The 25,945-nt window shown below is 42.2% G+C and overlaps 2 protein-coding genes across 3 annotated transcripts; one reads left to right on the top strand and one right to left on the bottom strand.

Moving 5' to 3' along the window:
- Nucleotides 1–564: 564 nt before the first annotated feature.
- LOC115684551 (serine/threonine-protein kinase VPS15) lies at nucleotides 565–10,650 on the bottom strand. Its single transcript, XM_030609322.2, has 11 exons — nucleotides 10,007–10,650; nucleotides 8,945–9,067; nucleotides 8,821–8,866; nucleotides 8,569–8,729; nucleotides 7,687–7,766; nucleotides 6,769–6,874; nucleotides 6,498–6,674; nucleotides 3,290–6,412; nucleotides 1,855–2,102; nucleotides 1,673–1,772; nucleotides 565–939 (listed from the first exon to the last, which is right to left on the bottom strand). Exons 1-11 carry the CDS (start codon nucleotides 10,277–10,279, stop codon nucleotides 763–765), a joined length of 4,614 nt encoding a protein of 1,537 aa, XP_030465182.2. The 5' UTR covers nucleotides 10,280–10,650; the 3' UTR covers nucleotides 565–762.
- Nucleotides 10,651–17,884: 7,234 nt separating this feature from the next.
- On the top strand, nucleotides 17,885–25,587 carry LOC130137033 (arginine--tRNA ligase, chloroplastic/mitochondrial-like). Of its 2 annotated transcripts, none has more exons than XM_056307717.1 (18): nucleotides 17,885–18,064; nucleotides 18,696–18,766; nucleotides 18,883–19,019; nucleotides 19,183–19,258; nucleotides 19,344–19,445; nucleotides 19,583–19,798; nucleotides 20,136–20,216; nucleotides 20,780–20,863; nucleotides 20,970–21,074; nucleotides 21,595–21,773; nucleotides 22,582–22,666; nucleotides 22,904–23,090; nucleotides 23,283–23,352; nucleotides 23,828–23,897; nucleotides 24,208–24,297; nucleotides 24,632–24,700; nucleotides 24,800–24,898; nucleotides 25,462–25,587. In XM_056307717.1, exons 1-18 carry the CDS (start codon nucleotides 17,962–17,964, stop codon nucleotides 25,570–25,572), a joined length of 1,935 nt encoding a protein of 644 aa, XP_056163692.1. In that variant the 5' UTR covers nucleotides 17,885–17,961; the 3' UTR covers nucleotides 25,573–25,587. The 2 variants fall into 2 exon arrangements, with proteins under 2 accessions (XP_056163692.1, XP_056163693.1); XM_056307718.1 differs by having other exon boundaries at nucleotides 17,922–18,064; nucleotides 18,692–18,766.
- The last annotated feature ends 358 nt before the right edge of the window (nucleotides 25,588–25,945 follow it).

Raw genomic sequence — 25,945 nt, 5'->3', positions numbered from 1 at the left:
CACAATAATTTTGCTCTGCACTAAACTGCAGATTACAAAACTAAACATCCTTCAATCAAGCACTTGTTTTTGCAAGGACTGATTGCAAGAATCAAAGGTAACTCGCAGCAAAAGTATGCTACTTTTACTAGCAATGGTCATGGGTAGTTAACACTGGAAAGATCACACTGGCAACCTGTATAACTCATGACCAGAAGTAAATGTCTCTTTTTTATTTTGCATCTGCCAATTCTGTAGCTCTTATTGATTGAAACATGCTTCAAAGACACATCCCCATCCTCCAAATTGCACTCTCTTAACCATTGAACCACTGTCCACTTTACCCGTCAGATGCCTTACAGACATCACCTATGCTAAAAATCATTAATCAGTTCAGTCACCATAGCTTTTGAGAAAGCAGTTCCTAGACATGAGGACAGTTTCTCTGGCCTCCTTTATCCTGACCAAGAGTTGGCTCCTTAAAGCCCCTTTGGTATTACAAACTCTGGCATTAGAAACTCCGGTTTGGACCCCCAAAATCAAAAGCTCAAGTGAATTTATGAGGACGCATTAGCTTATCAGATCTTATATAATTAGCTTTCATATAAATGAGGTTGAGAAAATAACGTACAATAGTAAACAAGGCAAATGCCTCGCTGACAATATATGTTACTATGCTGTACAAACTGTATCTGCTGGACTAGAAGAAAAAATTCATGGGAGGACACGTTCAACTAAGTTGACTCTACATATATACAATTAGTAAAGTTATGCATAGTTTATTTACTTCCAAACCTTAATAGCTCCATCTCTACTGCTTGAAATCAAGAGTCTCTGGTTCAACTTGACTGAGGCTAAAGAAATGATAGAGTCACGATGACAACCAGCAGAATCGGTGGCCGCAGCAGCAAGGACAGCTTTTGCTGTCAGCTTAGTTGTTAAAGGTCGTCTCCGAGTCTCCTGTTCACCATGATAAAAAGCTGAAATATCAGCTAACTGACCAATCTGACAGATAATAGTCGAATATTTTTCTTTGGAAGTCTTTCCATTGAAAGTGCCCCTTGATTTCAGATAACTACAAACAAACCCTAGCACGCCAAGGAGAAAAAGAGCACCGTCGTTTAACAAATCTCATTTCGAGGATGTTTAATCCAAGAGAGAACTGATTCCTTAGATGAGGTGACAACAAAGAGGCAGTGAAAAGTTCCAATGCAATAGAATATACAGCTATAGAAAAGTGATATAACACAAGCTACGGAGTGCATTAGCCAATAGTTTCTGCTTCGAATAGCAGTTTCCAGCTAAAACTAATAGGTATGGTCCAACTCCCAGCATCTAAGAGCAAACAAGTTTAAGGACAGGAGATTAATCTTCATTATCACCAGTAACTCAATCATGGTTCGAGTAAGCATAGAAGATTTTTAATGCAGAAGAATCCATATTATGGTACATGAATTCTATGTATCTTGAGAAATTGTCAAAAGAAAAGAAAGTAAAGGCGATGGAAATCCATACTGAAGTTTTGCCCGCTATTTCAAAAGGAGTAATGCCAGTGAAGGCAAGAAAAACTTTCTGTCGAAGTTTGTCATCGTAGGGTTCACAGAAGATTGCCCTGGGTTCAAGAAGTGCCTATATGCTCTCTACTCTTTTATTTAAAAAAGAAGCATGCGGCCAAGTAATTCGAAATGCCTACCTGCACAATTTGCACCCCAAAAGATGATCTTGATTCATAGAAGTCGTCGTTTCCTATGCCCTTTATGTTTGGTCCACATACAGAGTATGTTCGATCAGGGCTGCAAACCCATTAAAGTTCATTAATTATAAAATGAACTGGTTTGATATATAACAGCAAAAAAGTATAGAGTCAAGTCAAACCTGCAATGGTCCCATCGGCGAATTTTCAAATCGGTACCCCCCGTTAACAAATCTCCCCCTGGTAACGGAAGCAATGAACGAATGCCGGGAAGCCGAGGAGGAGGTTCGTTCAACTCATCAACTCTGTACTTTGGGTTGACATTACGTCTCAAATCAGCTCTGTAACTTGTTTTGTTTGATGGTCTGGCCAGTGCCCAAGGCACATCAGACACTTCACCATCACCCTCATAATTTGCAACCCTCATCACCTGGAAATATAGGCGCATTAGAGGGTGAAGGTAAAAAACAAGTCATATCAGAGGGCACCAAACAATTTATTAAAGAGAACGAATGGTTCACTTTTCACATTTGAAGAAAGACTAAACATTCCTCCTGTACTTTTGATCAGCCTAAGGTTCAATATTTTAAATAAGTCAAAATCCACCATCAGGCAATGACCTAAGTGGGATGTCGGAAAGGCAATGCAAGTATTTCCTCACTCAGTCTGGCTTAGTTCACGGGAAAACTTTGATGCTAAAGCCGGTCACGGCCCATGACAGTATGTTGGCAGTTTAAATGCAAAAAATAAAAGCTCTTCCTGAGGTTAAACAAGTTATAACTAATGAGGATGATTTTACTTTCAGAACAATGACAAATCAGGAAGAATGAGTTGTCTCTAACTTCTCAATTTTGCATCAAATTAGCAACTATGCCCAGCAATCAATGTACTAAGCCAGGTTGTCATTGACACATCTGTCTCAAATCTTCCAAATAACTGAGATCTCTACATAAAACATTTGCAATCCTTTAAAATCTGGTGTAAGAGAACCCATAAAATAATAAATATTATGTCCAAGGTTATGATTGAGACAAGAGAGAAAAGGGAGGAGATTGATATTTGGTTAGAAAGTTGGGAAAAATTTGAAAATTTTTGCGAGAGAAAAATGGAGGGAAAATTAAATTTTGTGGTACTTTCTCTGCAAATTCCATCACATTGGTGCTTCCAAACTTAGTGCAAACGGTATTTATTCTCCATCTCCACTTACAAGTAGAACTCCACAAAAAAGACATAGGTTCCACTTGCATGGTGGATGGTTGGGGTGTAATCCAGTTTCAATGAGGAGCTACAGTAGGTGCATTATCTCTCAAGTGTAAAAGTCACAAAAGCACTAGTGTACCTAGAGGATCAGTTCTTAATATAGTTGTACCTAGGAGTATGTTTTCTCTATTGTCTTTGTCCAGCTCAAATGCCGCACAATTCATTTGTCTTGCCTGTTTTTTCTTATGGATCAGCATGGGAAAAGACAGTGCATTAGCCAATGTATGCATGATGTTCTTGATTTTATGTTCTTTCATTCCTGTTTAGATCGTGGAATTGACTCCTCATTACAAAATTATACCAATGTTTCTGTGGCAGATTCTTAATTCTATGATTTAGAAGAAGAAGCCCTTATACCTGATGGCAGCTCCCATTCTCTGCATTCCAAAGAGAAATTTCATTACAGCCAGCAGCAACATAAACAAGTGGTCGTGTCATGGCAGATGCGGAAGCATTTGGAGGAGGAACGAAAAGACACATCTTCTCTATAGGGCAAACAAGAGAATACTGCCATGAATTGACAGGTATAAGGAACCTCAGGTCCCAGAGAGTAAGCACACCCCTTGAAGACCCTGAGACAAACCAATTTCCACAAGGTCCTGCAACTATAGAAGAAACATAACCCTCCTCAGGTGAAGTTGCCAAGCTCCATGCATTCAAATTACTTCTTGCATCAAACAGATGAATCCCACCATTTTGGGTGCTGTACATAACCATCTGACTGGAAGTATTATCAGCACTATAATTCATTAGGCTGAGCACAGCACCTTCCTTAGCATCTTTCTTTTTAATATCAGCAATACCTGAATACTTCTCAACGACATTGCCAAGACCTCTGGAAATGTAATCCACAGAAAACATATGTATTGTGCCATCACAGGCTCCAACAACCACTTGAGCAGAGCCCCGAAGAATTGCAGTACAAAGTGCACGGCTTCCTTCCAGGTGATATGTTAGCCTTGACCTAAATGATATGTCTTTCTCCAATTTTCTTGAATCCCACAGCTTGACAGTGGAATCATCTGAAGCACTAACAAAAAAGCTATGATCAGTTGAGACTGCAATATCGTTGACAGCAGAGCGGTGTTCCTGGAGGTGCGCAACCAACACTCCACGTGGCCTCCAACCTAAATCTGGAATGGTTGATGCACGTTGAGATGAAGGTAATCCCATTATATCAGACAATGTAGAAGCATCTTCCATATTGACTGTGCTCCCTTTCACCATGCTAGATAATCCCATCTCTTGAAATTTGCTATTACCATAAGTTGTTTGATCATTCTCTCTGCTATCTGGTTCATGCACCACCCTATAAAATTGTTTAGAACCACTGCTGATGCTGAATGAACCAGAAACAAGCTTTGGCGCTGGAACTGAACTTGCCAAGGAAAACGATTTGCTTACAGTGTCCATCCAAGGCATGGATGATGAATCAAAACCCAAGGAATTCACTTGCAATGAAGAAGCAGATGGTGCAGAAGGATTTCCAGTTAATCGCTTATCTACACTGAAGGAATATAGAGGAATCCCTTCTGATGATTTGTCACACATGAAGCTATTCAAACCACCAACTTGTGAAGCCATAATACCTGAAAACTGCACTTTTTCTGAGCATGTAGCTTCTATAGTGCTACTAGTCTTTGGCATATAGCTCCCTGTAGACCTTAGTTTGGCCACATTATCATCAGACTCAGTTTGGCCTGGCTGGTTTAGGGTACTGTCAATTAAGCATTGCGTATCAAGATTTGGTTTATCTAGCCAGCTTTTCATCAAGTTTGTTTCTCCTGAACCCCTCTTCAAGGATTCAACAGTTTCCCATTGTTTCACTTGTGCTGATGATTTATACCATATTTTTCTCTGTCTCTCCAACATGTCTGAACTCCTTGCACTTTCCAAGACTTCGTAGAATACTTGTTTTGATACTGGAGATTTTAGACATGAAAGAAGAACCTTCTCAGAAGCTAAAGATGCCGGTTGCCTCCGGAGGAAAGGGCGTATAAGTGGTGCAAGGAAAACATAGGAATCGACAGCACCTAAACACTCACTGCTAGCTGAGATGAAGGTGACAACCAGTCTTCTCACCCACTGGCTGGGATAACATAACAACGGGAATGCCCGCTCTATCATTTCAAGCAGAGTCCTCTTCCTCAATAAGCCACCTTTACACAAGATGGTCAAACAATCCAATGCATTGACGACAACAGCCTCAGTTGGATCACTCAAAGCTTGCTCAATGTAAGGTAAGAGATATTCCTCCACACTTCTTTGGCCAACAAAAAAGCATACATATATGATCTGCCCATAGAATACTGCCCTCAGCTGCTCATCTCTATCATTCAGGAAAGCTGGCAGAATAGGAAGCAGAAAGTCATTACTCTGTCTCTGTCCAAAAAAACAACATAACATACCAACATCCTGGAGGAGTGCTCTCCTAATGCTTGGAGTTTGCTTGAGACCCATCACAAGTTCTTGAACAACCTCAGCAATAGACTTCCTCAGCTGGGCAAGTTGTGCATCTGTACTTGCTGCTTGCAGCTTTTTAGTTGTTTCACTAGAAACCAAAGGTGATTTCTGTTGTAAACTCAATTCATCCAGTACCCCTGCCTCACTCAAGCTTATTGAATGAAGCAAGAAACGATAGGCAGTGAGAGCCAAATTCGCTATATTACTGGCATAGCATATTCTCACACTTTCCTCTGGATCATCAGGTAGCATTGATAGCATGGGCAGAATATATTCCGGAAAAATTTTAGCATCACTGGGAGGAAAATCCCGGACTAAAGGAAGAATATAGCATAAAGTCTCTAAGGCAGCAGAACGCACAATTGCTGCTGGATCAGAAAGCATCGCAATCACATAAGGAATCACACGCTGCAATCGGTCTTCATCATCAATATATAGGGAACATGCAGTCAGCAGAACTAGGGCTCCTCTCCTCAAATGCGGCAGCTTGACATTGCGAATACATGCACAAAGCAAGGAGGCAATGAGTACCATACCTTCACACTTCATACTATTTTCAGGTACTTCTAAAAAAGGCATGCCAACAGTATCCACGTTGCCGTCATGTGCAGACATCAGATCATTCAGCTTCTCAATTGTGATCTTCTTCATGAAGGGATGGTCAATTCCCTTAAACGCGTGGGAAATGTGTTTACTTGGTTCATTAGGATCTTGTATCCGACTTGTTTTGAAATTCTGCTGGATTGAACAATTGGACTCACTCTTCACCACGGTTTTTGCATCATCCCTGAGCAGATCACTCTTGTAACCAAAACCACCACCATGACCCTTTGATGAGTCTTTCTCTACATCCTCTCTTTTTCTTATCAAGTCATTTTCCGACTTGTCATTTAGTTTTGCAACCATCTTCACTGATCGGTTACCAGGCGTTCCAGCTCCAAGATAAGTTTCCTCGGAGGACCTCTTGTTCATCATGTGCTTAAGTATCTCGTTGAAAACACTCTGACACATTGCAACCTATAACAGATATTAAAAAGAATCAAGAGTCTAATAAGAAATGAAAGAAGCAGAAGATTCTCAGATTGAAATGAAAAGGCATTACCCTTGCATCAGGCGGAAGAGGATTGCAACAGCAGTAAAGATTGTGCAGAAAAGGCGAGAAGTAGCCTGGAAACACAATGCCAGCAAAGGTCTGTAGGTAACTTTCAGCAGAAAGGCGACATTCTGGCTCCAATTGAATCATATGAAGGATCATCTTCCGAATTCCAGAATCTGGGATCTATGATCACAAAACACCAATGAGAGTCCAACAAACAGAGAAGCTGGAATGTGTGTGTGTAAGAGAGAGAGAGAGAGAGAGAGAGAGAGAGAACCTTTTCAAGATGCTGGCTAGGATCATACTGCCCCCTCCGATAAGCAAGAAGCTGGGAGAGCTCAAAAAGTGGCTGGCCCTCAAGGAAAAGCTCTGCAATTACGCACCTAAAACAACAATATGGTAACAAGCTAAGATAGTTGCGCTGCAAAGCTAAACAAACTAAATTCAATCCAAACAATATTTCAACAGATACAACCAAATTACTTTTATTCAATAAGTGTGGAAAAAACACCAATCACTTGCACCAACTTTACCGTATCAATTGGAATCAACCAACAACACCTCAGTAATGCATCAGTTTTATAGAAATAATGTCTAGAATCAGTAGGAACAGGATCAGAGAGAGATGCAGAGAATGTCTGGGAAAGGTTTTGTTTCAGGTGCCATATCTCCAATGAGGCAAAACAAAATCCTAGGAATTAATGAGTTCACCACTACTTGCTCCATTATAACCAAATGCCCAATACTACAATAACAAACACGCTGTCTAGCCATAAATTGATGTGAAAATATGTTCAATACTAGGCTACAGTGTAGTATAATATTATGTAAATAGATAAACGGGTAATATGTATAAGCAATGCTGTTCTTGAAACACCTAGCTAGACTCTCTTAGAAGTGCATTATCTATAACATAGAAATAAAATTTGCATTTTTATAAGAACGTATGTACTTGACATCAATCTAATTCTTTTTTCTAGTACACCCATCTATAAGTTGCATAATCATAACCTTACCACTACCCCACCAGCCATCAACTTTTCCAAAACCGTATAACCAATCAAAACAATTTAACTCATGGAAAATACAGATGATTTATAATAAAACTTCCACCATTACAAAATTGGAAACAGCTTCTGCTGTCCTCGGGAAGTAACAATCCGTAAGCTGCCCTTCTCATGGTAAAAATGCTTACCCTACAGCAAAGATATCCATAGATGGTCTTAAAGGTGCATCTTGGGCAACTTGCATCTCACCACCATGCTCATAAAATCTCTGAAAATTAGGGAAAAACTGGTTGGCCGTTACCCAAGTAAAATTCTTAAACTTACACGGAAGACTGATTGCAAAGAACAATCTCGGAATTACGCGGAACACTGACTGCAAAGAAAAATCTCCAATACTTGCCGCCAACAAATGTATATGCTTGGAGCGGGCTCACAAGATCTGAACAAGAAATTCTCAGACATACATTTCATGACTTCTAAACAAGGATTAAGGAAGTGAAATAAAAAGACTAAGGAAAAGCATGTGCACCTAATGAGTTTTGCGAACATGGCCAAATCATACATCAGATGGTTTTCTAAGAGTCACCTGCTGTCTAAAAATTGGAATTGTATGAGTATAAAGGCATCACCAGGGTCACGCGTGGGAGAGGCTATCGTTGCAGAAAGTTATTCATGCAGCTATCCTTTCAGTGTGAAAGATAAGTACTGACCTCTAGATAGATTGTATTGATCTGTACCCCAGATTGTCTTGATTCCATACCATACACAAGGAAACTTGCTATGTAGCCATACTAGTTACATGAATCATAATTTTGAATGCTATATAAATATCTACGCCAAAATCTTGTAAGGATTAAAATTAAGTTGGCCCGTTGTCATTTTCCAAACAAGAAGGCATAGCAAGGATGTCTTTAGATAGGTATTATTAAGAAACAAGAAATCACTCATTAAGTATATAGTTGTTGCTCAATGCACATCCACAAGGACTTCGTCTCATAGAATCTCAATGAATTAAAAGGAATAATATATGGTAGAACTACAAAAGAACCAAAGTCAGAGGAAAAACCAACCTCAGGGGCAAGATAGCATAGTCTTCTACCTCCAGTGTCAAAGAAAAACGAAAAATCCGAAGGGTCATCATAGGGGATATAGGTTGGCTTGAAGGAGGCAAAATCAGCAAGGTAAAGCCAATTCCATGAGGTTACGAGCACATTCTCGCACTTAATGTCCCCTAAATAAGGCAAAGTGTCAAAAAAAAAAAAAAGTAGAAATGCTAAATGAAAAAAGAAACATTAGCAGTAGGCCCAACCAACTAAACCCACCATGGCAAATTCCCTTTTCATGGCACTGCTTCAGCGCAAGGAGTAACTGCAGAACCACCAGATCATAAGAGCTGAGATTGAAATACATACTTGACACATCAAATCAAGAGGGTGAGAGAAAAACCTGAAATGCCAACCATTTTTTCTCGATGATATTAAGGAAAGGGCGAGTACTCAATCGATCATGCAGATTATTGAAGAAGTACTGCCTTAACAGATAGGCCGCTTTGTCAGTTTCCTGCCAAGACTGCAAGAAGACACGTCCGCATGAGGTATTGAACACAGACTCCCCTCATATTTTACAAAGCAGTTGGTTTTAGGACCCAAAAAAATCAAAAAGCCAATAATAAAGTTAGAAGCACATTTCTCATCTTCGTCCGCATTGAGTTCAACTAAGCAAAGTACTCCAAGACAAAATGCAACTATACTCTATCACAAAAGAAAACTTGAATCTAATTGGTTATCATGATGAAGGTACACCTTCCCAATTTAAGCTTAGTTCAGAAATCCTTTGAGCGCCAAACACTAGCATCAACTTCAGCCCGAGTGAAAGTTTTAATGTTTAGAATCAATCTGTCTCGTAAACCAGAAAAGAGAACAGTTAAAAATGACCCAAATTTGAACTCAGAAGAAACAGAACATCATAACGTACTGATCAGCTTATATCTCGTGTTCCTAGAATTACACATAATCTTGGGCATGTATATCTGTTTTCCTCAACCTACACTGTTATCCACATGTAGTAGTAGTAGTCTAATTCACATCTTTGAAACTAGAAAATGCTGCCAGAGTAATGCCCTTTCCCATCCAAAAGTGAAAGCAAATGCATTACCGGCGCCAAAACTGTTATCTTTTCCCTCTACTTCGCGAAATCTCCCAGTAATTCCCACATTCTCAAGAGGAGGATGAGCAAAATCCACATTTTCACCTTTTGACCCCAAGAAATACCGGAAAATTCGATGAAGCTAAGCTACCGCGCAACTACTGCCTCCAGAAAAAAGCTTTAAGATTCACCCGGAAAAGGAAAACATCACTCGGTAGAGGATGAACTCGCTAACAAACCACAATTGACCGAAGCAAAAGAGAGAAAGGCACTTCCAATTCACTCAAACAACTTCCCCCCTCTCTCTCTCTCCAACGCCAGAGCGAGCTCCGGAAAACTCCAATCAGAAAACCACAGACCGACCTGGAAGGACCAAACGTGGGGGTGATCGATGGCGCGAAAGGTCTCCTTGATGTGGAGCAGGCGGCGCTCGTACTCCCGGAGGTCGATGCTGTCGTCGCGCTTGAAGTAGACCTTGACGAGGACCAGGCCCTCGTCGTGCTTGCACTGGATCGCCTTGAAGAAGCGGCCCTTGCCGAGGACCTCCTTGAGGACCAGGTTGTAGGAGGAAGGGAGGTCGTGGAGGTAGTACTCCGACGCGGAGCCCTGCTTCGTGCGCGCGATCTTGTTGCCCATGTCGCCCCCCGCGCGGTCCGATCGGGCGGCGTCGTTTCGCGAGCTCCGCGAGTATCTTACGGAGACGCCATGGATGGTGGGCTTCGGGAGTTTTTCTGAGCTTCGATTTTAGAGAGAGAAAGAGAGAGGGGAGAGAGAGTTTCTGGTTTTGTTTTTTCAGAGGTTTCGTGCGGAGGTTGGGTTGACGGAGGCGTGGTGGTGGCGGGGGTTCCGAAACGGCCAACGGTAAGCGCGATCTGCTGCCCGGCGAAGGTGCTCGGGGCTCCGGGATCGGGCCGACGTCGACACGTGGCGAGATGCTACAGGTGCGTCCGCAATAGGGTCGGGTCGGATGCGTTTGGGGAGAGCGTCTGATCAAAGCGTTTTGCATTTGGTTTTAGGGTGAAGAGTTTTGCACGAAATGCTTAAAGGACTTTGATAATTTAAAAAAAACGCAAGAAAAAAAAACAAAAATAGCAATGGTGACCCTACTCGACAACTTGGGTGAAGCCAAAGACTCCGGCACACAACCCAAGGCGAGGCATTTCCAGAGTCATGTGATCCCATGAGATCAACCATTGAGGACGCACGACCTCAGGTGAGTCAGACCAGAAGGCCTCCGACATTGTGTACCTCAAACGGCGAATCATGGAGGTCACATGACTCTAGGCGAAGTAACACCGGAGTCACATGACCTCAGGCAAGCTAGATCTAGACTCTGATGTCTCGCGAGGCAGAGACGAGTAACCAAGGTCATGCAACTCCGAGCGACTCGATGTTGGCACCTGGTCGAGCTTCTTTAAGCCACCTTCGCAAAATCTTAGTTCTATGGGGAAGAAACGATGAACAATGCAAAATTGAGGAGTTGAAGGCAAAATGGGAACAAAAAATTCACTGATTATGTGACCTCAAACATTTGCAATGCTCTCCCAATATTGTTAAGGCAAGGGCCGACCTCGCCAGCCAGAGGCGAAGGCCAACATTTGGTAAAGGCAAAAATTGGGTATCAGGCCAATATTGCCGACCCTTACCTCTGGCAACCGGCTAAAGGATAAAGATGGAGAAAGGAAAAAAAAAAGAAAATAAATAAATAAATAAAATTTGAAAAATTATTAAAGCATTATTAAAAATTATCTCCGTCAGCGCCGATCACGCCACATAAAACGACCAATTAAAGTTGGTCGGATGGACGGAATTAATACAAATGCAAAAAATTTATGACTCAATTGGCACAAAAAGAAAGGTTTATAACTGAATTAGTAAGATTTAAGACTGTTTAAGTAATTTTCTCGTATTAAATGGGTTCGTAACTTACTTAAGATTCAACCCGCATCTATGATTTTCTCTCTGTACCCTCACTCAATTTCGCACTCGCTCACTCCATACTCTCGCGTCAATTTGAACATGAATTTTTCCATATTATGTTAAATTTATATTTATTTTAGCAATGTGGACCTAATTGACAATTGATCAAAATAGATTAAATTGATCAATTTGAGTGAGCCCATTTTCGACCCGAGCACCCGACGAATCTACTAACGACGCAACTCTCCTTATTTTCATAACACATGGGCTTGCCAATTTATTCATTTTGGCTTCCACGCACATCAAATCAGTTTTTAGTCGAAACCCCATCCTGATTGTGATCTTGCAAGAAGAGAAAAATGGCGGTGCCGTGCATCACGAAGTTCAAGATGCGACAGTCTCGCCAAGCAACGAGTGAGTACGATCTCCGTCGCCGGCGAACAAATTTCTCGTCCGGCGATCGGGATCTTCATCGTATGCACGGAGAGAAAACAAAGAAAGACAAAGAAAGAAAGAAAGAGCGAAAAGAAAACGTCCAACGAGATCAAAGGATCGCCCGCAGACAAGACAAATACGCACAGACTTCATCTCGTCTAATCACATTATGTTTATTAATCGTTCAGCAAACCCCAGCAAATATTTACAATCCGATCCGACGCGAACGCCGACCGCCATCGCCGTCGTCGTCGTCGTCGATCCAGCGGCCGAGATCGCGGATCAAGCGGCGGCCTGGGCCTGAGCCTGAGCCTGAGCCTGAGCTTGAGCCTCGTCCTCCGGATCTTCGAAGTTGGGGTCCTTGGCGTCCACGGCCGCCTCCCACGCGATCCCCATCTCGGCCCGCGAGTACCCGTCGCCGGACCACGTGAACTTGCCCCCGTGGCCGCCCTTCTTCGGCGACCCGCTCACCCCCGTCGCCGACTTCCGGTCCTTCCGCGCGTCGGGCCTCGGGTTGGCCCTCGGGCTGCTGCTGCTGCTGCCGCCCTTCCCACCGTTCTTCATCTGCGATCGATGGAAGATGAGACGGTGAGATGGGTGCGTGAGACGGAGCGTGAAATGGGGTGAGATTTATACTGGACAGAGAGACGCGAGAGAGGACAAAGTGGCAGGCTAAGAAGAGATATCACGGAGGGACGGGGAGAGAGAGAGAGAAAGAGAGAGTGAAACTGTGGGTGATGTGAAGGTGTGAGCGTGTGATTCGAGGAACATGGCGAGCCGGATAAGAACGAGTACACTTCGTGACATTATTTTATTTTATTATGAATTATTATTATCATTATTGATGTTGTTGCTGCCGCAAATATTATTTCTTGAGAAAATAATATTAATAAAGCATGAATTTTGATATAATGTCCCATATCGTTCAAGCAAACCATAGTTTTAAAGAGAGACTTCGGCATTTTCCCCCACTGCAAATTCCCTCAATAGGGAAAAGAATTTTGCAGACTATGATGAGTATTGGGCTGCTGTTCTCCTAGGAGAAATTGATAGAAAGCATAAAATCTATGGATACAGAACCGGAAGGTTCGCGCAAGGAGAAATGCACGATCATTCCACCTTCGGAGAAATCCTAACGGTTAAATATGACATCGAGAGGTTAAAGTTTCATCTCATTGGACATCATTTTCTCGTGGAAAATGGACATGTCTTCGTTCCCGCTGATGCCGAAGTTCAAGTAAAAGCAAGTCCCTACCTCTCAATTGCTCCGATGGGCTGAATAGTTTTTGAAATACTCTTTCGAGACCGAACACATAGCAGGAAATACTTCCTGTCTAAACCCAAGGCGTTCACATCATCAATAAACATGTATCGGTCGAGATGCCCAAATGGGGAATTTCGAACATAAGAAATGAGGCCCAAACTCCCAAGCCAAATGTGCCTACCAAAAATCATAGAGTTAATCGAGACCTGCACTCTCTATGATAATCTCATAAAGCTTATGTGTGGGCCTATGATATAAATCAAGAGAAAAGAAGACAACTTATACTCATGGCTCTCCCCGCCTATCAAAGTGACCATCTTTTAGCCACCAGATTCTTCTTCGAAATTTGATTCATACCAAAGATTAGACTTACAATAGCAGAATTCTAATACACAAATTTCATTTAGTGGCAAATGCAAAGCATGCTGTCAGGATAAAAAAGAACAAATATAATTTTCTTTCCTTTTTTCTAAGAATTATGCCAGGCCTTAAGAAAGAGGAGAAAAAGTGTTTGGGCATTCATAGAGTATTATCACACAGGCCTACAAATTTCACTCCTTATTCCAAACTAATTACATGATTGGCCTTATATAGGCGTAACATGAGGCATTTACAGACATTTTACACACCAATAATACATAGTGGACTTAACAATACGAACTTCTGGCACATGACACGGGATGCTTCTTTTGGTAAAAACTTGGTGGCCTATAATACAAACTAGTGGCCGACACATTAGGACAACAGGTCTATTCAAAGTCTTCGAAATTGTTTACTTCATATGAGCTGTCTCCTCAATGTAGTCCTTAAGTTTGGTATAATGATCAATGCGGTCTCTAAAGTAAAGGAGCATGTTAAACATTTACCAATAGTTCAGAGACCATATTGATTCAATTAAAAGTTTAGGGATAATATTGCACATTAAGCCAAAGTTCATGGACCATATTGCATAAATTAAAAGTTCATGATCGACGTTACACATTAGGCCAAAATTTGAGAGACTATTTATTCTATTATCCCTTATTTTATCAACGGTTTAATTATGGATTGGGAATCCTCTCTTACTTAAGAACATCAATTGATCACATTCGCTGAACATTTGGGTTAATGATAAAGGGTTGGGGTGATTGGTTTCAAGGTGGGTCGGGTTGGTTCCTACCATAGAATAGCATAGTTCAACTACCTACAACACAATAAATCATCCACGAAATAGACAAAATGTATTAGAAACAATTTTCTAAGAACACACATTTCTTAAATAGTCCTTCACCAAACTTATTGTAGAAGCACAAGATCATAAGAAAGAGAGAGGGAAACCACCAAAGGAATATGGGGATTTTTAGGTCCATGGTTCGCAAACATAGGCTCATTTGTTTCGCGTAAAATGTACCATTTTAAAGAAATACTTTCCAGGCTTTTTTATTTTCTAGTGTTTGGCTAAAATCAAAAAAAATCTAGAAAGTATTTTAATTGTTTGGTAAGGAAAATCTAATGGGGAAAATTATCAAATATTTTACATTTTTTAATTTTTTTTATTCTTTTCTTTTATTTTTCTTTTTCTTCTTCCTTAAGTGCTCGGAGTGGATTTCCTAACCGGTTAGTGCTACTTAGACTCGCTGTGGCCCAATGGGCCAGGTCTTACTAAACCATCACCTTTTTAGTTTAATTTTTAGGATAAGTGTAGTGGAAGTCCTAAAACTTGTCGTTAAAGTGCAATTAAGTTATACAACAATCAAGTCCTAAAACTTGTTAAGTTGGTATAATCAAGTCCTAAAGTCAACACCGTCAATTTGTCTGAGGAAAAATGCTAACGTCACGTTTCCAAATTAAGTTTTCTCTCCTATGTGACGTTTTAAATTAAAACTTGTCAAATTGGTACAATTAAGTCCTAAAGTTAACACTGTCGAATTTATCTTTTTCACCTAATTATGCTTTCTTTAAGCCAAAAAAAAAAATAGAAACATAAGTGAAGAATCCGATTCAATGTCAAGGAATAATAAACAACCATTACAAGCTAAGATAGAAAGATTTACGGTCTTTTTCACCCAACTTTACCCTATGCTTTTCCAAATTCTATTCTCTGCTATCTTTATGCTTTACCAAAATATATTCGCTACCATCTTTTTCCCTATCTTTTCGCGGCCTATTCTAACCTCTTTCCAAACAAAATGGTAAAGAAAAAAAAAAAAGAGAGAGAGAGAAGGGTGCCCCCTTAGGGTTGTCGGCCCTCTCCTCGCGACGGTAGAAGATCCATAGCCCGCCCCGCCTTTTCGTGGTCGGTGACAATATGGTCGCTCAACACTCTCCTAACAACAGTAAATGATCCATGACCCTCCCACACCTTGGCATAGGTTGGTGTGGCCCGCTACAACCATGACAGAGGGTCGCCTAACCCTCTGCAGATGCTTGCACAGGATCATGTCATCTCAGGCCTTTGCCACCGCCCTCGACAGTCATGAAATGGTGGCGGTGCCCTTTGCAAACGATGTTAAAGAGTCACAATCCCTCCCTCTCTCTTTTCTTTTTCTTGATATATATGTTTTTTTGACTTTTAAAGGATTTATAAGTTTGTTTTAAGCGTTGACACCGTGTTTGCTGGGAAAAATTTAACCTAAGCAAAAACTGAAAGTCCGGCACACTAAGAGTCTATTTAGTAACGTTTACGTTTTTTGTTTTTACGTTCTTTTGTTCCCGCAACGAAAAAAGAAGCAAATCCGTTTAGTAAAAAAAAATCTATTTTTTTATTTCTGGAACAAAAAAGTGTTCCTGAAATAGATTTGGAACAGAAACAAGAAGCAAAAAAAATCTGCTTCTTGTTTCTGGAACAAGAAAAAAGAAACGATTTTTTTTCTAGAATTCTCCAAAAATAATAAACAATCCATCGGCCGCAACCCGCCCACCGCCGCCTCTCGCCGTCCTTTGCCGCCACCTACCGCCCGCCTTCCGCTGCCCGCCGGCCAATGCTTGCCGGCCGCCTCTCGCCCGCTGGCCGCCTCTTGTCGTCGACCACTGTTCTCCGCCGCTCGACGCTTGTCGCCACCCGCCACCGGCCGTCTCCTCCACCGGCCGTCGCGGTGCTCCATCGCCCGACACCGGCCACCACCTGGGCCGGCCGCCTCCCCCGCCAACCACCCGACGCGGCGATCACCCACCACCGGCCGCCGTCCTCCGTCCCGCGACCACCCACCACCGGCTGCCATCCTTTTCTGCCGGCCATTGGCTCCACCGCCCGACGCCGGCCACCACCCGGCTGGCGCCTCGGCCGGCCGGCCACCTCCCGCCCCGGGCCACCCGACGCCGGCGGTCACCCACCATCGGCCGCCATCCTTCGCCACCGGCCGCCCGCTCCATCGACCGACGATGGCCACCCTCCGCCGCCAACCAACTCCCGCCGCCCTCGCCGGCCGTCACCGTCGCTCGACGCCACCGTGCTCCGCCCGGCCGACCGCCGTGCTCCACCGCTTCCCACCGCCGGCCGCCATCCTCGCCGCCGCGCCCACCGTCTCCTCCGCCCCCACCGCCACCCGCCGTCCTCCGCCGAAAGCCCAGAAGGGAGAAACTCGTCCATGGAATAGAAATGGATCATTCGCGACCACCGTCCTCCGCCCCCCACCGCCACCTCCCCTCGCCAACCACCCAATGCCGGCGATCACCCACCACCGGTTGTCGTCCTCCGCCGCCGCCGGTCACCCACCACCGGCGGTCACCCACCATCGGCCGCCGGTGGTGGCCGGCATCGGGCGGTGGAGCACGATGGCAGGCGGCGGAGGATGGCCGCCGGTGGTGGGTGGCCGGCGGCGGCGGAGGACGACAACCGGTGGTGGGTGATCGCCGGCATTGGGTGGTTGGCGAGGGGAGGTGGCCAACGCCGGGTGGCGGCCGGCGTCGGGCGATGGAGCATGGCGGCTAGCGGTGGAGGATGGCGACCGGTGGCGACAAGCGTCGAGCGGCGGAGGACAGTGGTCGACGACAAGAGGCGGCCGGCGGGCGGGAGGCGGGCGGCGGCGAAAGGCGGGCAGTAGGTGGCGGCGAAGGACGGCGAGATGCGGCGGTGGGCGGGTTGCGGCCGATGGATTGTTTCTTGTTTTTGAAGGATTCCACAAAAAAACGTTTCTTGTTTTTGTTCCAGAAACAAAGAAGTAGATTTTTTTTGCTTCTTGTTTCTGTTCTAAATCTATTCCAGGATCACTTTTTTGTTCCAGAAACAAAAAAGTGGATTTTTTTTACTAAACGGATTTATGTTCTTTTTCTGTTCCGGAGAACAAAAGAACAGAAAAACAAAGAAACAAAAACGTTACTAAATAGACCCTAAATAATCGCGATCAAAATTCGGTGATCTGATTGTAAATTCTACCTAAGCTTTATTACCATAAGCAAATTTTTTTTTGTCAAATACCATTAATAAAGTTTACTCATATATATATAAATATATATATATATATATATATATATATATATCTAACTGCCATAACAATATTTTTGTAAAATGGGCCAACCAAAATTTCCATCTGGACCTCCCGAAAAATGGACCGCATTCGCTGACGTGTCACCATTTCGTTGGAGGAGACAAGCCACCACCTCCTAAAAAATGCCCTAGCTAGCGGCGCGGGCAAAAAAGGCGTGTGGGGCTGAAGCGCACGCAGTTCGCCCCTCCGCAACGAAAAAGCCGGGGAATAAATAGAGGGAGAGGGGGGTAGTTATGAGGGGTGGCCTCGGACTGCTCTCCACGGTGTCGCCTCCGCCGCCTCCGCCTCCGCTCCGCTGCTTCAGCCGCCTCCGCCTCCGCTCCCTCTTCTCCTCCGGTGAGCCTCCCTCTCTCTCTCTCTCTCTCTCTCTCTCTCTCTCTAGGTTTGGAGCTGTTTCGGATTCTTGAGCTCCCGTGCGCGCTCGGCCGGTTGTTCTTTCGACTTTCGCCGTTTGTGCCGATTCTCTGGTGATAATCGGAGTGCTCTCCGCCGCCGCCGCCGCCGCCGCCGCCGCCTCGGCGACGTGCATGCATTTCTAGACGCATTGTCCGTTTAGGTTACTGTTTGTTCTATTGCGGCGTTCTCCTCAAGTCGCGATTGCCGAACTAGTACGGCGCACCTGTGACTGAGCTCGTTGTGCGTTTTGTCTCTCCGTTTTTTTTGGGGTTCGTTTGTTGGTAGTCGGGGAGCGTGAGGTTCGGAGGTTGGGGATTTCGGTTTGGCGGTGGTTTTGGTGGAGATTCTGTGAGAACTGCGGTGGTACGTGGAAGGAATTTGGGCTGTGATGATGCGCGCGCCTTGCTGTCTGTACTTTTAGGGATATGCTTTGTGATCGATCGTTCCATGCATGTTCCCCGTGGACATAAATGTGTGCAGCGCGGGACGATGTTTGGTAGTCGATTTTTGTGTTTTGTCTGTTGTCTAAGTTCTTCCGGTAATTTCTTGCAATCCTTGTGAAACTAGACAGATATCCCGAGAGTGAAATCTAGAAAATCAGTTTGGACCGTGAGGACACGAGCAGCGACAACGATGGCGAGTGTAAGTAACCCGCGATCATCGCTTTTCTTCTGTTTCGGCTTTTGCCACCTCTGCTGGCGCCGGTAACTGTTCTTTTGAAATTACTTTTGTGGCTTGTCTCGCTTGGCATTTCCCAGGATCAAGAAAACATTGGCAACTTAAGGAAACAGGTGGCAAAACTATTTGAGACATCTCTTAGGGCAACAGTCCCCGAGGAATTAGATGTTGAGCCCTTGGTTGCTGCTTGCACTGCAAAGTTTGGCGATTACCAATGGTAGTTTTTTAACCCACCTTCTGGTCATTTGGAAATCAATAAGTTTGCTGGAATTGTATGAATTTATTGCTTTGCATTTTCCAGACATGAAGGTTTTGTGGCCTCATCATGTTTTTCCTCTTTTGGTTTCTTAATACTAATTTGTGATGTCCATGTGTCGTAGCAACAATGCTATGAGCCTATGGCCACGGATCAAAGGGAAAAAGACTGAATTCAGGGGTCCCCCGGCAGTAGGACAGGTAGCAAACTATGTATGGCAGAGTTCTCTAGTCCACGAATTTTCTAGCTTAGCATCTTCTAACTTGTCAACTTCATTCTCTCTAGGCTCTTATGAAGAACCTTCCTTCATCTGAAATGGTAGAGGCATGCTCTGTTGCTGGACCTGGATTTGTGAACGTCACGTTATCGAAGAATTGGATTGCCAAGGTGATTACGTCTCTAAAAATTCTGTTTCCAATTGAATGCCATTGATATTATTGTGGCAGTTGAAATAGATCTTATGTAGGAAGCCAGATTGAGCACCATGACTCACATAGTGATAAATTTTTTAATTGGTACTCCAGAGCATTCAGAAGATGCTGATTGATGGAATTGAAACATGGGCGCCAAGGCTCTCAGTTAAACGGGTGGTGGTTGATTTTTCTTCTCCTAACATTGCGAAAGAAATGCATGTCGGGCATTTAAGATCTACTATAATTGGAGATACACTGGCCCGCATGCTGGAGTTTTCAAATGTTGAAGTTCTTCGTAGAAACCATGTTGGTGATTGGGGTACACAGGTGATTCCTGAAAATTTTCTTGTTGTGTTGACTATTTTCATAAGTGGGAGATTGATTTGTCATAAAATTATAAGGGGGCATAAAGATTACTGCTTGTGTACTTTCACTGGGAAATTGAATCTTTTACTATCTGAATTTTCATCCTTCTCATCAGATTGCACATTCTAAAAATTTAGTGCTAGCTGCCTTTTCCGCTTTGAGGGAACATGTGCCTACTTTATTTCATTATACTGCTGATGACTATTGATGATGCAATATGCTGTTTTGAACTAATGAAAAATTTGTTTTATTGTACTGTCATGCCATAAGTAACTTCCCTGCTGTATGGGTTTTGCAGTTTGGCATGTTGATTGAGTTCCTTTTTGAGAAGTTTCCTGATTGGGAAAGTGCTACTGAAACCGCCATTGGAGACCTTCAGGTTAGAGATGTTTTATATTCTGACTACTGAAGCTTCAATTGATGACATGCTGTTTAAGACCTTGTATAAAATGGCATAAAATTCTTTCTTGTCGGCCTTTGATATGGGGGGTGCTCGTTTATTCCTATGGGAAGTTAGTATCTTTCTTCCATTTGGACTTAGACATTAACACGCGAAGTTGACACCTTAATGTAGCATTCCCCATCATTTAGATAGTTACTCCACTAACCCCTCTCCATTTCTTGGGGTAAGGTTTTGCAGTGAAAGGTTTTCAACCTCTGATGTTCTTCTCCGCCCGAACTCCTTGTGCTTGCTTATTAAGCATGGCAGGAAATAACGGGGGTGGTGTATAACTAACTATTCGATAATAGGCTTTTGATGTGACTGATTGTGGTTCCTGTGCACTTCAGTTTGTTTTTCTGTAAATGGAGTGCGGTTATGTGCAAATGCCTAATTTAATCATCTTTTCTTTGTTGGTTTTATTTCCTTTTCCTCTAGCTTGCTGAAACAGAATATATTGGGCTTCAAGATTTGCTTTACTCAATTTAATTGGTGTATGCCAGGCATTTTATAAGGCATCAAAGCAGAAATTTGATGAGGATCCTGTTTTTAAGGAGAGGGCACAGAAGGCTGTGGTTCGCCTTCAGGTTAGTGCTGTGTACTTAGGACAGCTGCAATTTCCATATTCCTATTTTTTTAGCTGCCATTAAGACATGTAGTCTTTTGTTGGGTGACTGTTGAGCTTGTATTCAGGGTGGGGAAGCGAGGTATCGCAGTGCATGGGCGCAAATCTGTGATATTAGCCGAAGGGAGTTTGATGGGGTCTATCAGCGTCTTGGAGTTTCATTGGAGGAGAAGGTACTGTACATTGTGGAATTCCTGCTATTAGTCAGCATGTGGTTTTTCTTTTTGTGGAGATATCTCGTGATTTAAGAACTATTTTGACTCATGCGATGCTCTTTCCTGTACATGAGTGATCATTGATCACTCAGCTGAGATATATTTAATCTACAAGGTGCACTTTGACTCAGTTATCGATATGAGGAAGTCATGGTGATGGATTACTTTTATATTATGCATAATATTAGCTCCATGGAAAATCTTCTTCTTCTGAATGCTTGTCCTTATCCTTTTAACATTGTAGCAGTGAGAAAGATGGTTATTTTTCGTGGTGTTGATGATTTTAAGAACATCGCTATATGAGCTTTGTGTCCTAATTTCCTCTAATTTAGTTTTCTGTGACATAGCGTTGGAGCTGTGAATTTCCATATGACTCTAGTGTGAGATGGTTTTTGACATGCTGGGAACATTGCGTTTCCACGACTTAGCATCTTAACTTGCAAATCTTAATGATTTTTTATGCATTGCCTTTTGTCAGGGAGAAAGCTTTTACAACCCGTATATTCCTAGTGTACTGGAGAAGCTGAGCAACTTAGGGTTAGTTGAAGAAAGTGAAGGAGCTCGTGTGATTTTTATTGAAGGGTATGAGAGACCCCTTATCGTAGTGAAGAAAGATGGCGGTTACAACTATGCATCAACTGATCTCTCTGCCCTTTGGTTAGATTTCTTTAAACTTGGAAAGCCATTGTCTGTTCTTATTTTACATGACCATCGTATAGGTTAATTTCTGTAAATGTTTTTTTTAAAATGATTTATTCTTCTGCTTAACACATCCACTTCATGTATTCACATTCTAGCCTGTAATGCAGTCCTTTCCTTTGATTTGACAGTCTATTTGGGAGGCCTTGGCCTAAGTATTTTAGTGAACAGGGAACTGGATATTTGGTTTATGGTAGTTTCAATTGCCATTACAACTGATGCAGTGAATCAAGGTTTTCACAAAAATAACGAAACGCAGTGAATATATTATAAGCTGTAGTACAGATAACAAAATGTTTAGGCTTAAGAAAACCAAGGACTCCTAAAAGTATAATCTGCTGTAAAGAATATTAGAAGAGGATGGCTTACGAGTTACGGATAGGGTTTAAGGACTATTATAATTGACTCAAACAACACTAGAATCTCAGCCCTTTATCTACTTTAAGATCTAATCTCCATCACTGAACCTCATTAAAGATCACATGCTGGTGATGCGACTCCTTAAACTCTACAGAGACAACCAATTATTAAACAGAAAATGGGGAAATTACTGTAATACATCCTGCGTCAAGAACTCTTATTCACAGACACTCTTCTCGTCTACCCTGGGTTGCTCGATGTTACAATATTTTCCTCTATTTGAGGAGGGGCGTTAATAGTCATTCAGAAGCATTGTCGTTATTCCAAATTCACTTTTATGTTTTTTATATTGGTGTTCTACTGTTGTGACTTTTTAGCAATAAGGTCTCACCTGACAATCGTGCAGGTATCGCCTGAACATAGAAAAGGCTGAGTGGATTATTTATGTCACTGATGTTGGTCAGTCCGAGCACTTTCAAATGTTTTTCAAGGTGAATATTCAGAGCCGTATGCCGTTCTGTTTAATTTCTTTCCCTTGTTTATTGTACTATGGAGTATCATGATTGATTTGTATCGAATTATTCTCTGCATTCAATCTTTATGAACTTGTTGACTTGAGGATACATGCGTGAATTGGCTTATGCATTATTGGCCTTCTTTACAAGTCCATATGATTGGTTAGTGGCATGGAACGAAGCTTACTTATATCCTTGTTTCTGTTTTTTCAGGCTGCTAAGCGTGCAGGTTGGCTTCCTGATGATGATAAAGCATACCCTAGGACTAGCCATGTTGGCTTTGGTCTTGTTCTTGGTGAAGATGGTAAGCGTTTTCGAACTCGCAGTACTGAAGTCGTTAGACTTGCGGATTTACTGGATGAAGCCAAAGCTCGCAGTAAAGCAGCACTTGTTGAACGCGGTATGTCACTGTTCTTTATTTGGGTTTCATGAAACTTATTGGCTCAGTTTAGAATGTTTACTTTGCATTGATGCCAGACTATCCTAATTGAAATTAACTGTTCGATTTGCACCTTTTGACTACATAAATATTGTTGAGTTATCAGCATTTCATTTAGAAGCCTTTAAAATTTATGGTGGAACTTTCCATCAGGCAAGGATAAGGAATGGAGCGAGGATGAGCTTGACAAAACTGCAGAGGCAGTGGGTTATGGAGCTGTGAAGTAAGTCCACTGTCCCGCTAATAATCCTACCATGGTTTTTGTTATGCTGGTTCCATGCTCAGAAACAGCTCTGATGAGATGGTCTATGTCATTAAGTGGGTCTATAACCAAAATGCAAGCTACACATTAGTGCATTGAAGAAGGCCTCAGTAAAGCTTCAGGAAGCACAAGCTGAACTGAACCTAGACTCTAGCAACTGACAAACAAGAAAATTTTCAGGAGTGATATACTAATCAAGAAACTGCGATGGGTTAAAAAGATCCTCAGAATAGTTTTCTATGCTTTTGTTTTTTGATAAAATGTTGTTACATGCTCTTTATCTAGAATTGCTTGGAGCATTTTCCTGACCATAAGAGAGATGGTTGAACTTTTTTTTGTGAAAATTTATTGAATGCCTTGCTAAGTAGTTGTCCGTTCAGTCCTTTATATGGATTTAGGAGTAGAGATAATTGATATCCTCTACTTCTCTTTGTAGGTACGCCGACTTGAAGAACAATAGGACCACGAACTACACCTTCAACTTTGATCAAATGCTTAATGATAAGGTGCAGATTTATGTTCTCCATCAATAGCTCTGTCAATAATTGATGAGTGTAGCTGAAATTATTTTGTCATGATTCCCAGAGAAATAAAGTCCTTTCCACTCCTTGCATTTTTACTTTACTAGGACAACAAAATTACTTTGGTTGTGTTGAGTGGATTTGGTTATTAAATTTTTTATTATGTTCCACTCAGTCCATGAGTTTTATATCCCATTTTTACCACAACGCACGCACATGCATGTACGCCTCTCCTTGTTTCTTTATCTGTCCTTTCTTCATTCCTTTTTGGCTAAGTTATTATTTATGATGACAGGGGAATACTGCTGTCTATTTGTTGTATGCCCATGCTAGAATCTGCTCAATAATCAGAAAATCTGGCAAAGATATAGAGGAACTTAAGAAAGTAAGTAGTCTGTCTGTTATTTATGTTCAATTAGATATTGATATGGGCATATGGATTTATCGTGTAATGATTCTCCCCGCCCTTCTCTCTCTCTCTCTCTTTGGAAGATAAGAAAGTACTGATGCATCTTCATTCAAAAAATTGATGTACATCATTGTAATTAATGTTTATGGAACTTTACAACAACTCAACCAACGACGTTCTCTCTTTTGAATGCTAATTAAATTACCTCCTGGTGATTTATTTGGGACTTGAAACTAAAAATTAGTATTCCATGGTGCTACAAATTCAACATTTTGTCCTTTGTGTTTTAACTCATGCTTTTTGGCTGTAGACCGGAACCGTAGCATTGAATCATCCTGATGAACGGGCATTGGGGCTCCATTTGCTCCAATTCGGTGAGGTAGGACATAAATTAAGCATGATTTTGACAATGTCACGATACTCTTTTCTGCAAAGTGGGGTAGATATTAATAATACTTTCTTGATTGTAACTTTGCAGACTGTGGAGGAGGCTTGCTCTAATCTGTTGCCCAATGTGTTGTGTGAATACCTGTACAATATGTCAGAGAATTTTACCAGATTCTATTCGAACTGCCAGGTACTATTACATCTTTTGCCTCTGTCATGCTTCCAGATGGCAGGACATGAACTGCTGCTTGTTTCAAGCATTCATGCCATGTGCTTGTTTCGTCTCTTCACTGGGTGTGTCCGTCTGGTTTTCAAGTTTGCTAAGAATCTCAGTCCATAATTGCAAAGTGGTAAGATTTTAGTGCGGAGGGCTTTTGAAAGATAATGGTGTAATTTCTGGCTCTCTTCACTAATTTCCGAGGGCAGTTATGCAACTGCCTCCTTTGAAGTGCTGAAATTTTAAATTTGAGGTTTGAATTGCATCTCTCAAGTGGCCATAGTACTCGTACTATTTTTGAGAAACGTCATTATTTCTGGACAATCTCCCTAAGGTCTCAGCGTTGCCTCTGCACATTCGTAGTGATATGAGGCGAGAGGTTACTTCCTTTCAATAGCTGTCACTGCAATGCTTCGTTTCCATTATGTTTATTCCCAACTTACGTATAGACTTAAACTATATGCTTAATGCATCTTTATGCAGTTTAGCTGAAATGTTACGGGAAATAGTACTGAAATGTTTGAAATTATCTGCAGGTGGTTGGATCGGCAGAGGAGACCAGCAGGTTGCTGCTGTGCGAAGCAACCGCGGTTGTAATGAGGAAATGCTTCCATCTCCTCGGGATAGTGCCCGTCCACAAGTTATAAGTACACTAAAACTAGGGTACCTTCTTCCAAATTTTGTGAGTTTACTGCACTGATTCACCCAAAGATTGGGTTAATTATAGGAAACGATACGGAAGCGGAAATTTTTCGTGTTTAGTTTGGAATGTCATGCCAGCGCAAGGGGTTTTTTGTTGGGGTGGCCTAATCTTCTCTGTTGTTTTCCATGTATTGCATCTCATCGCATTTCTTGTATACTAGAAATCCGGTGAATTCGATCTATTAGTGCAATTAAATAGCAATTACATGGTTCGCATTATAACGCGTGTGATGATTTCAGATCTGGGGGTTTTCGATTTATGGCCAATTTGAAATTGTCAAGATCAAGTCGAAGCCGATATATGCTAATTAAAAGTAA

This window comes from Syzygium oleosum, unplaced genomic scaffold (assembly GCF_021117445.2).
Source record: "Syzygium oleosum isolate NSW1041296 unplaced genomic scaffold, Sole_v2.1 Sole_v2.59, whole genome shotgun sequence".
In the NCBI taxonomy this organism is placed as follows: domain Eukaryota; kingdom Viridiplantae; phylum Streptophyta; class Magnoliopsida; order Myrtales; family Myrtaceae; genus Syzygium; species Syzygium oleosum.
This window is presented reverse-complemented; position numbering and strand designations above follow the sequence as displayed.

Excerpts from the sequence above, each read along its gene's own strand:
- LOC115684551 (XM_030609322.2), bottom strand. The coding sequence starts at position 10,279 with ATGGGCAACAAGATCGCGCGCACGAAGCAGGGCTCCGCGTCGGAGTAC. Across the intron at positions 8,867-8,944 it reads AAAAATGGTTGGCATTTCAG|TTACTCCTTGCGCTGAAGCA; the intron begins GTTTTTCTCTCA and ends GTGGTTCTGCAG. Across the intron at positions 2,103-3,289 it reads AGAATGGGAGCTGCCATCAG|GTGATGAGGGTTGCAAATTA; the intron begins GTATAAGGGCTT and ends CTATATTTCCAG.
- LOC130137033 (XM_056307717.1), top strand. The coding sequence starts at position 17,962 with ATGAGGGGTGGCCTCGGACTGCTCTCCACGGTGTCGCCTCCGCCGCCT. Across the intron at positions 19,446-19,582 it reads CGAAGAATTGGATTGCCAAG|AGCATTCAGAAGATGCTGAT; the intron begins GTGATTACGTCT and ends TTGGTACTCCAG. Across the intron at positions 22,667-22,903 it reads ACTTTCAAATGTTTTTCAAG|GCTGCTAAGCGTGCAGGTTG; the intron begins GTGAATATTCAG and ends CTGTTTTTTCAG.